Genomic DNA, 11145 nt, shown 5'->3' with positions numbered 1-11145 from the left:
TAAATCCCGCATACAATTCTTGGATAATATTAAAGAGATTCAAGTCAACAACGACAAACTAATGGTGTTCATCTATGTAACAGCCTTATTCAACTTTGCCTGTAGCTTTTCTAGGACTACTGTCGGTCCCAAGCCCAGGCAAAAGAGGAGAGTTAGGCGTATGGGACGGGAACCCCATCACGTAAAAAAAACAAGCTTGCTAAAGAAACGCCAACCAGCATAAACAATTCAAACCATTTAAACTCTGCCTTCCAAGTTCAAAAAACAATTATGATACTTCAACATGAAAGCTGAGATTCTTCGGAAGTCACGAGGCTCATTTCCCTTCTAACAACCAGAGCAACAATTTTTATAGGTACATGGAACGTCCAGACAATGTGGGAGACCGGGAAGATCAGTCAAATAGCAACGGAAATAAGAAGATACAATTTGGAAGTGCTCAGGGTCAGCGAAACCCATTGGACACAATCTGAACAGCAAAGGCTAGACACCGGAGAGATTCTGCTGTACTCCGGTCACGAAGAGAAAAATGCTCAACACACTCAGAGAGTTGCTCTGAAGCTGCCCAAAGAGGCACAAATGCACTTATATGACGGCAATCTCATAGATCCAGGGAGGGAATTACAATGAATTTCATCCATTGTTATGCACTCACCAACCATAGCAATAGTGACAATAGAGATCAGTTCTACAAGTGGCTGCAATCAGCCATACCGGAGTGCGCAGGAAAGAACCTGACAATCCTGATGGGAGATCTAAACGCCAAAGTCGGGGTGGATAACAACGGTTATTAAGATACCATGGGACGACATGAACTGACTGGGAGAAAGGAAAGATAATGGTGAGAGATTTTCAAACCAATGTGCATTCAACAAATTGGTTATAGGCTGCACAATATTTACACACAAACGCATACACAAAGCTACATAGATCCCACCGGATCATACCACGGAGAACCAGATATATCATATTTGCATCAGTAAAAAAAAATCACAAGGTCAACGGAAGACATGAAAACCATGAGGAGCTGACATAGCTGTGACCTAGATGAAACTGAAGCTAAAGAAACACCGGACAACTGGACAAACAGCATTACAAAGGTTCAATACAGCCTTGCTTCGATATACTGACAAACTTAACCAATCCAAGATAACTCTCGAAAACAGGTTCCAAGCCTAACAGGATCTACTGAAAGAAGAAACTGCTGTGGAAGACAACTGGAAAGAGATCGAAGAAGCATTAACTTCAACGTGTCAGGAGGTTCTGGGCTGCAAGAACCACCATCATAAGGAATAGATCTCTATCGAAACGCTGGACAAGATTCAAGAAAGGAAGAATAAAAGACAGTAATTAACAGTCGAACAAGAACAGTGAAAGTCAAGGCACAAACTGAGTACATTGAAGCAAACAAGCAAGTGAAGAAGAACATTAGAGCCGACAAGCAGAAATACGTGGAAGACCTAGCAACGGCAGCGAAAAAAGCTTCAAGAGGAGGAAATATGGAACAACTATATGACTCGACGAAGGTGGTAGGAAAATCTAGCAAACCAGAGAAATCGGTCAAGGACAAAGAAGGCAAGCCAATAATAACAGAGGAGCACATGAGTGGAACACTTTGAGGAAATCATGAATAAACCAGCTCCATTGAAACCACCAGATATCGAAGCAGCACCTACGGACTTTTCTTTAGATGTCACTCCACTAACGATCGAAGAAATTAAGATGTCCATCAGAAAAGTCAAGAGTTGGAAAGAGGCTGGACATGACAATATACCAGCCGAAGCACTAAAGTAAGATATAGAAGTAACTGCAAGTATTCTTCACGTTCTATTCAGGAAGATTTGGGGGGAAAAACAAGTGCCCACGGACCGGAAAGAAGGATGCCTTTTCAAGATACCGAAGAAAGGAGATCTCGGCGAATGTGAGAACCAGAGAGGCATCACATTAGTGTAAATACCAGGAGAGGGTTTCAACAGACTGTTGCTGAACAGAATGAAAGACTCGATGGACGCCCAGTTTCGATCAAGAAACCGGATTCCGTAAGTATCGGGCGTGCACAGAACAAATCGCGACACAATGGACCAACTTTGAAAAATCAATTGGATTTGATTCGTCACTACACATCAACTTCATTGATTATGAAAAAGAATTTGACAGTATGGAGACCATGATGGAAACTTCCTCGACACTATAGAATACCTAAGAAGATCGTCAACATCATACAGAATTCATACGACGGAATATAGTGCAAAGTCGTGCATAGAGGACAGATGACAGACGCATTTCAAGCGAGGACCGAAGTCAGACAAGACTGCCTACTTTTCCCCTTTCTCTTTCTTCTGGTGGTTGACTGAATTATGAAGACCTCCACATCTGACGGGAAGCATGGAATAAAGTGGACAGTTTGGATGCAACTAGATGATTAGGATTTCGCAGATGATTTGGTCCTTCTATCCCATACACATCAATAAATGCAGGTCAAGACAAACAGTGTAGCAGCAGTCTCTCAGAATCTTCAATACGAACGTCAACACAGTTAGCTATATTGTAGAGATCTGAAACGTGGAGAACTACAACCATCATCAGCAATGTACAAGTATTTATAAATAGTTGTCTACGCGGGATACTCAAAATCCATTGGCCGGATACCATCATTAACAGCCTACTCTGAAAGTGAACAAACAAATTTCCAGCTGAAGAGAAAATTAGGAGAAGATGTTGGGAGTGTATAGGACACAAATTGAGGGAATTATCAAGCTGCATCACGAGACAAGCACTAACTTGAGATCCTGAGTTGAAATGGAAAAGAGGAAGGCCAAATAATTGGAAGTAGACATGAAAAAGATGAATAGCAACTGGAAGCAAGTAGGAAAGATTGTCGAAGACAGATTTTGATGGAGAATGCTGGTGAGCGACCTATGCTTCTTGACAAGGGGTAACAGGCGTAGGTAAGTAACAGCTTTATTCTCCTCAACTGAACCAAGCTTAGCAAAGGAAACTCTATATCTGCTTTTCACAAACGACACAAATGTCCTAAAGTATAGGAAGCTTCGGAGATAAAGTTTACTAGAACCCATCGATTTATGCTTAACAACATACTTTCAATTCTGCAATGAAATCTACGAACAAATGAAAGGAACGCCAGAGGAATTACCAATACCAGGACTTATTGTAGAAGTAGTGATGAAGAGACTGAAAGCCTCGATCTCACCAGTGATCAAGCCAAAAATGTGGATTCGCCATGTGGGCGATATAATCGTTACCATTAAAACGGACCAGCTGAAAATCAACTACAATCTGATTAACGTCTTTGATGACATAAAATTCACAATGGAAAAGTAGTTGAACAACAAACTAAGTTTTGGATGTACTAATCACCGGAACCAACATAGGAAAACTGGAGACTTAAGTACATCGGAAGCCTACCCACACGGATCAGATTCTCAATTACAGTAGCAACAACTCAAGAAATCACAAGATCAACTGCGTACAAACTTGTCCAAGGAGGCGAGAACACACTGCGGCACGCTTGCAGCGCGTAAAAACATCTAATGACTATCCTTCGAAAGAACAGCTACCTATGAAACTTTATCGAAAAAAATCAACCCAACACATCAGCAGAAACGAAAAAACAACGAAACGATTATCCCATCATATACAAAAGACATCAAAAGTTATAAAGGGACTAATGGGGCCGTTTGGAATAGATTTATCACACAAACAAGCAAAACCACTCCAATCAATCCGTAGCAAATTAAAGGACGAAATGACAAAAGAATAAAAACCGAGCACCATTTACAGAACAACCCCCAAAAGCCCTGACACGGCCGAGGGTGGGGAGAGTCCGCTCTCCACTCGAAGTGCTCTCACATGGCCACGCGTATACAGCCATTGACAGGAAAGTCCTACTCATTTCTTCACAGCATTATTGTTTAGGAAATTAAGAGTAAGAAAAGGGAGTTGGTGGACACGGAGCATCAACCTAGGGGAGTTGGGAAACCCTGATTCCAAACCAATTGTGCACATGGGTTCCAGGATCCTAACGGAACAAATGGCGTATGAACCAATTATTGGTCACCGGCTACCATGAGACTGTAACTCCTGACGCTGTCCACTACCTTGTGGATCAGACCTTAAGGTAGGAGGCTCTGTGGTCTGGTGGTTAAGTGCTCGAGCGCGAAACAAGTAGGTCGTGGCTTCGAATCTCGCAGGGGACGAGGTCGTGGATGCGCACTGCTGAGGAGTCCCACAATGGGAAGAAACGGCCGTCTAGTGCTTCCAGGTTTTCAATGGTGGTCTAGCTTCAACTGACTCATGATCTTAACCACTGAAAATAAATAAATAATAAACAAATAAACATCTACAAAACAAACTGTTCCGATTGCGAAAAACACTACATCGGAAAAAGTGAACGTCACCTTCACCTTCGCCTGAACAAACATCAATTATTTATTTATTTGAACACATAAATACTGGTACAAGGGGGCACCAGATACACATGCGTCACACTTCATCCGATTTGCATTGGAGCTGAGATACTGGCCAGGTGCCCAAATCGAAGCAGGTGGTTTTCTTAGGGGGCCACATCAGGAGCCTTCGACCTAAAGGTCTGATCCACAAGGCAGTGGAGCATTGTAAAGAGATGCAGTCACATGGTAGCCGGTGACCAATGATCGGTTCATACGCCATTTGTTCCCTCAGCATACTGGAGCCCTTGTGCACCATTGGTTTGGAATCAGGGTTCCCCAACTCCATTAGTTGGACTCTCCGTCTCCACCAGCCCGGTTAAAGCGCCGGATATTCGCTTTTCGTCCTCGCAATTTCGTAAACAACACCCCCACCACGAGGAGGCAGTGAGTAGGACTTCCCTGGCAGAGGCTATATACGCGTGGCCGTGTGAGAGCATTTCGAGAGGGACTCTCACCAGTCTCGGCCGTATCAGGGCATTTGGGGGCTAACAAACATCAATTAACGGTCAAACGCCATGACATATCCTCGCTTATATCAATGCATGTGGACACATATTCGACTGGAAAAATGTTGAGATCTTGGATGGAGGAAATACTAAAAACACTAGAGAATTTTTAGAAGCTTGGCACTCAGGTTAATCAACAATCAATAAGCACATCGAAATCAACCCAGCCTATCAACAAGTTCGAAAAATCATGGACAAATATAGGACCAAGAATCAAATCAAAGGGAGATACAATCAAAATAAAGAGGTAGACAACGCCAAGTTAAAGGTCAACAATAACCAATCAAGATCGAGGTCGACAGAACAAGCTGTGAGTCATATGTGGAGAAATTCCAACACTTCACTTCAACCTGAAGTTCGTACTAATAATGTTGTTCAGAAGAACAGTGAAAGCTCTACGGCTGAACCATCCAGATCAGAGAACAAAACTCCACGTAAACCACTAGTCCTCATAAAAAAATGCTTCTGAAGTCTGACTAAATAAACTTTTATTTTGTAGATGAGTTGTATTATAATTATGAATAGTATTACCAGGTACAATAAAAAGGCAACCAGTAAACCGACAAGCAAATTATGAGATTAGATTTACGAGATTATGGAAATAAACAATTAAGAGTAAAAAAAATCTACTTACCCATGTCTTCGATGACGACTTGGTAAGTTATCTGTCCAATTATCTCGTAAACTATCCTCACAGACACTCGGTGCCACATACGAAAAGCCCTGGTAGGACAAATAGAGATGAGTAGATGGATGTGTGGATGTTTTTTGTGTATATGCATGTTTATTTATGTCAGATTACCATCACTAAAGAATTTAGAAATTAAGTAAAAATATTAATTAAAATTGTAAATCACTACGTGATGCATATACAGTAGTTTGATTTTTCAATGGATGGCGTTATTTAAAGCCTTTTGTTTTTGTTAGCTCCCGATAAGCATAATGAATGGTAACTTTGGAATCCATTTATGCACCAGTACTAAACGTATACTTTTATCGTATAATTGTTAAAAAACTAAACTATTCATATTCATATTCCTCTTATTATAAGCTTTATTTTGACCTATGGACCATTATTATAAGACTTATCATTCTTGAATTATGCCCTGTCTATTAGTCACTGCCTCCCACATTCACAGCCACATTTGGCCAAATCTTGTATAAATGTTGTTTTCTATTTTATGGTACGCTGTGGTCTGTTTGATTGGTATATGAACTCAGTATGTTTGAAATATAATGATTCATGTTGCAGAGACTGAGATTGGTGTTCTGAACTTAACTGGCTGGGGTAGGCATGAAGCAGGACCTATAAGTACTTTAGACTGCTCATACGGGTTTACACGTTATTGATCCGATCGATAAGTCATTGCACATTAATTGGCGGTCAAAAGTATAACAGTTTTATAATGTTCATCGGTGATTTGGAGAAATGAATATTTCATTAATACATTTAAGTATATGTGGTTAAGACTGAAGATGTGGTCTTAATCATAGGAAATATCAGTGAACTATGATAAAATATATAAACATACTGAATGAGATTTTCGAAACAACAGTGTGTTTTGATTTGTTGAAAATAATACATAGTTTACAGACCGATTATGGTCCAGTTATCATAAGACACACTAACTCTGAATAGGGGACAATAAAGCATACATTTTTCTCTATAATGATTTTAATGAGCTACGGTTGAACAGCTAGAGCTGGTTTAACGCACACTTTGGTCTCATGGTTTTGGTACTAGTGAGTGGAAACGCCACAAACTGAAGAGTGGTGAAACAGTGAAGTCAGATTAGGTATCTTTTAGCTATTTGATAAATGGCGAACGAACCGTATGATTTCTTAGTATTATTAACCCCTAGTTAAGTAAACTCACTTGTTATTACCTCAACTGACGGCAAAAAGTGGACAGTAGTTACACAAGAGCAACAACCTAATGTTACAATCTAACTTGCTCATCAGAGGTCGGATAAAAGTAGTGTATTGTAACGAAAACCAGTGCTAGTGATTTCGCTGTAGTTCAACTGACTTTTTACCACCAGCTGCTATTTAGTATTGGATTTCCCTTAAATGATTTTTAAATAGCAATAATACTGAGTATATTGAGATTAGTTTATGACTATGTATGACACTAATTAATGGATTACTTTGGGGATTTATATCAACTAGTAGAATTCCTTTCTTTTATGCATAATCATCGATTACCAGCCCCATTAGAATGCTTTTACGCTATACGTTGAATTCTTGATGGCTACAACTGATTCACATCATTGGTACCACAAAATGGAAAACAACAAACTAGGCTTAGTTGAAACTAAAAAGTAGGTAAAGCTTTTACACACTCATGAATCAAAAGAAATCTCTGAATAGGGTGATTTAAGTCGATACAATCAAACGATCAGGTGTGGGTTCCTGACATATTAGGAAGAACCTTTTGACGGCTAACTTTTAGTAATGTCCTGCCTTAGCAAAGAAGTACATTCAATGTTATAGTGTCTTATATCATAACAAATTAGTGGTCACTTAAAGACTTGTTCTTTTTGAAAATCTTATTCATAGAAGTATTCATTACAACTTATTGTGAGTTTAACCATCAACTTTTAATTAATGAAAAACTAACTTGGAACATATCCGGAGGAATGGATGCACCACCATCGACAGGACTAACAACTGGTTGTAAACGGGTAAACGATGGATCAAACATCGACACATCATTCTCAGCAGTTAGTTTAGGACGGAAAGGTGGTTTCAAACGTCGGTTATAGACATCAGACCAATTTATTTCCTAAAAAATAAATAACCTTGCAATATACCAGTTTAAGGCCTGTTTTCAACTGTAAAGTTGGATTACACAATCAGTAACAAAACCTTACAACCATATGCAATTTAGTACATTAAATTGTCAACCTTATTTAAAATACAAAAACTAGGCTACCAATTGAGTTAACTAAACCAAAGTAAGTAATTTCAAGTTTACAACGTCAACTTTAAGGGTATGCTATGGAATGATACCGAATATAAAAGCACTGCATGCTTAAACCAAAAGTTGAGCACAAACGTGGTAGCAGCCGTGTTACATGTACTCTAGAATATCTAACCAAACGGTTGTATATCGTCTTTATCAGTATTGTTTGCCCCATGAGGGGTCAAAATATTCCTACATACTTGACTTTCGGAACCTTAGACAGTAGTTTTCCGTCTCGTCTCCTAATTTGACCTGTTCAAAATACATTTTTCTGTAACACCTAGTATTTCGAATTTTGCTTCCAAACCACTGAAAAACATTGGAGAAACAGTGTTTGTCGTCTAATGATACAAAGTTATACAGGATAGTTCCGTACTGGTCAGGTTTTGTTATTAAAACGTACAATCAGTCTATGAAAAATTTATCTCTTACACTTTGCGGTTGAAGTAATTTTATGTGAAACTCCAAGAAAGAAAGCGTCATAACTACTGCCCCATAGTCTCTAATGTAGCTATCTATAGGGAAAACAAAGCCAGATTAGCTTTCTGGCTGTCGCTGTTCTTAGATGAAGAATCATCGAACGTGCGTTAGTAGCTTTTATAAAATTTCATTAATTAAGCATTCTTAAATAGAGCAAGAACAAAGATTGGTGCAGAATAATATGAATTCATTTTATTTCGTTAGGTTCTCATCAGCTGCTTACAAACTAAATTATTTTAAATTCAAATTATTACAGATATTGACATATTTATTAAGGAACAATACATGTGTATGATGATGCAAGGAGATTCAGATAGAGTTAATGAGCTCATAAAATGTTTGATTCGTGTAAATAAAAAAAAGTTAGAGAGGGAAAGTTCTGGAACATTGAAATAGTGATTAGAACTCATGAAAACAGACTAATGGTAATAAAGAAAATATGAATTGAAATCAATCAGTTATGTATGATGTCATTTATATTTCAGAAAGAGTTGCAATAATGACGTAATAAATAAATAAATAGGAGCAAATTAATAGAAAAAGTGGGGGTTATTGTTACCAGGGTAAAGAAAGATTTATTACTGTCTCTTTTTGTATACATAGATCTGGTTTTAAACGTTAGATTGCTAACGCTTCAGCGAATTTCAAAAGGTTCGAGTTTGATTGTTTGTTAATCACCTTGAAGGACTTTAGTATATCAGCTTTATGTCCTGTATCAAGGAGATGTCTTGCGACAGCACTGTTGAATGCGTTCAATCCATTTAACCTTAAACTTTTCGGAATATGTTCTTTGAATCGGACGTCGGCTCTCCTTTCTGTTCTACCAATGTAACTGCTTTGGCAGGTACATGTAAATTTGTATACACAGTTGGTGGTAACATGAAAGGGATACCTGTCGACCTTTGATTGTGTCAAAGAACATGTTGTTTTGGACAGGACAAAGGTGACAATGTCACAGGATCAATCAATATGAGACTAAAAACTGCATTGACAAGAACTTATCCTGCAGCGAAATTGATAGTCAGATGAGCAATAGGTTAAGAGGTTAAAATAAATGAAACCCAACTATCGGGTTTCATGTTCGAATTTAATTTCACTTACTACAATTCGGGCAGTAGGGTAGTATTGCTTAGTTACACATGCGTACTATGGCTACAAGAATACAATGTAAACTTGCACTAGTTATTTGTTAACTTATATCATCACTGAGAAATTGGAAAGTGTCTTACATTTAGTTGAAAACAATGGCAATTAGGTTGATATATGCTAGATGACCTGGTTTCTTTAATGCAGATGAACTATGGAAAGCATCAGTGTAGACTAAAAACCACCTTACAAATGAAGTATGTACACTTGACTTTTACATATATTAATACATATTAATAAAAAAAGACTAAAGAAATGTAAGGTTGAGCCAATATAGAGATTTGTGGCAGATTTAGTTAGGTAACTGAAGTGGATGAACGTTCTTTCACAAGCTAACGCACAGCGTAAATTCCAGTCTCAGTTGTAAACAACTGGTCAGAAAAATTCGATAGTTACAAATTGAAAGATTTTAGAAACAAATTATTAATTATACATTTTAGAAGACTCACATGTCTTTTGAAAAATTTGTGCCGTTTAATTTCCTCCATATCTTCTTTGCTTCCTAGTCTTTCATTCGGGTCACGTTTCAACAAGCCACGTATGAGACTGGTAACTTCTGATGAGAATGATGGTGGAAATTTTAAAGGAGCTGTGAGTATCTACAACAAATAATCAATCTAAATTAATGCCTACTTTGCGTGTGGTAGCTTCACGACTTTCCTCCTGGCTAAATGGTGGCTACATTATTAGTCACATTAAGTAAAAGAACTTACCGCGCCAGATAGCATATCGTAGATTAAAGTTCCAAGACTCCACCAGTCTACTGCTTTTCCATGACCTTCACATCGAATTATTTCAGGGGCCCTGAACCATGAGTAAAGATTTGAACTTACATATACTCAATCGTTCCGCAGAATGTATTGGTAGTGCACACACCCTCTTTTGAAAGCCCAAAGTCAGTAAGCTTTACGTGACCCTGGCGGTCCAACAACACATTTTCAGACTTTAAATCCCTGTATATTATACCCAACGAATGCAGATGCCCAATAGCTAGAACAATTTCAGAAGCGTAAAAACTATTTCCAACATAGAGCTGAACGTATTTCTTACCACGCAGCATTTTCTAACAAAGCTCCTTCACGTTCCAAGTAGTTAAACAGTTCTCCTCCGTGGCAATATTCTAGCACAATGTACAAGTTGGAGTGATTTTGAAAAGCATAATGAAGTTTCACCAGGAAAGGGTGCTAAGACTATTAAACAAATGAAACTGATACCTGTAACATTTCAAGGATATTCCTTTCAGAAACAGTGTGTGCCTTATCCTTTTCATTGCACACTAGTCTGGCCTTCTTTAAAACCTTCATGGCATAGAGTTTTCCTTGATCAATGCCATCAACCTTCTGAACTAGAAAAACCTGCACACTAAGGCAGAGAAGCTCCACGAACCTTTCCGTAGCCTCCTTTGCCAATGACACGTTGAATTTTGAAGTTTTCTGCATTAACACGATTATTCGGATTGACAGTCTTCTGACAAATCTCGACAGTTTCTTGAGTCGTTATCTCTCTGAAACCCGAATGACAAGTTTTAAAGGGACTCACTCTTTTTTCTCCGAACAGATCCATTCCTTTGACTGTTATG

At 38.5% G+C, this 11145-nt stretch overlaps 1 protein-coding gene across 2 annotated transcripts in view; it reads right to left on the bottom strand.

Moving 5' to 3' along the window:
* RPS6KB2 (Ribosomal protein S6 kinase beta-2) overlaps positions 1-11145 on the bottom strand; it is a 36581-nt gene that overhangs the window by 24647 nt on the left and 789 nt on the right. The window contains exons 2-11 of one of the 2 annotated variants that reach the window (XM_051215364.1): positions 11106-11137; positions 10953-11070; positions 10781-10921; positions 10617-10750; positions 10400-10582; positions 10280-10370; positions 10200-10244; positions 10016-10165; positions 7596-7760; positions 5610-5698 (exon numbers count right to left, since the gene is read on the bottom strand). In XM_051215364.1, coding sequence (XP_051068579.1) covers positions 5610-5698; positions 7596-7760; positions 10016-10165; positions 10200-10244; positions 10280-10370; positions 10400-10582; positions 10617-10750; positions 10781-10921; positions 10953-11070; positions 11106-11137 — 1148 coding nt within the window. Of the gene's footprint in view, positions 1-5609; positions 5783-7595; positions 7761-10015; positions 10166-10199; positions 10245-10279; positions 10583-10616; positions 10751-10780; positions 11071-11105; positions 11138-11145 lie in introns of both variants that reach the window. The other variant, XM_051215365.1, reaches the window with a different exon arrangement.

Source organism: Schistosoma haematobium, chromosome 2, assembly GCF_000699445.3.
Source record: "Schistosoma haematobium chromosome 2, whole genome shotgun sequence".
Classification (NCBI taxonomy): domain Eukaryota; kingdom Metazoa; phylum Platyhelminthes; class Trematoda; order Strigeidida; family Schistosomatidae; genus Schistosoma; species Schistosoma haematobium.
The sequence above is the reverse complement of the archived record's forward strand: the minus strand, read 5'-3'. Positions and strand labels throughout refer to the sequence as shown.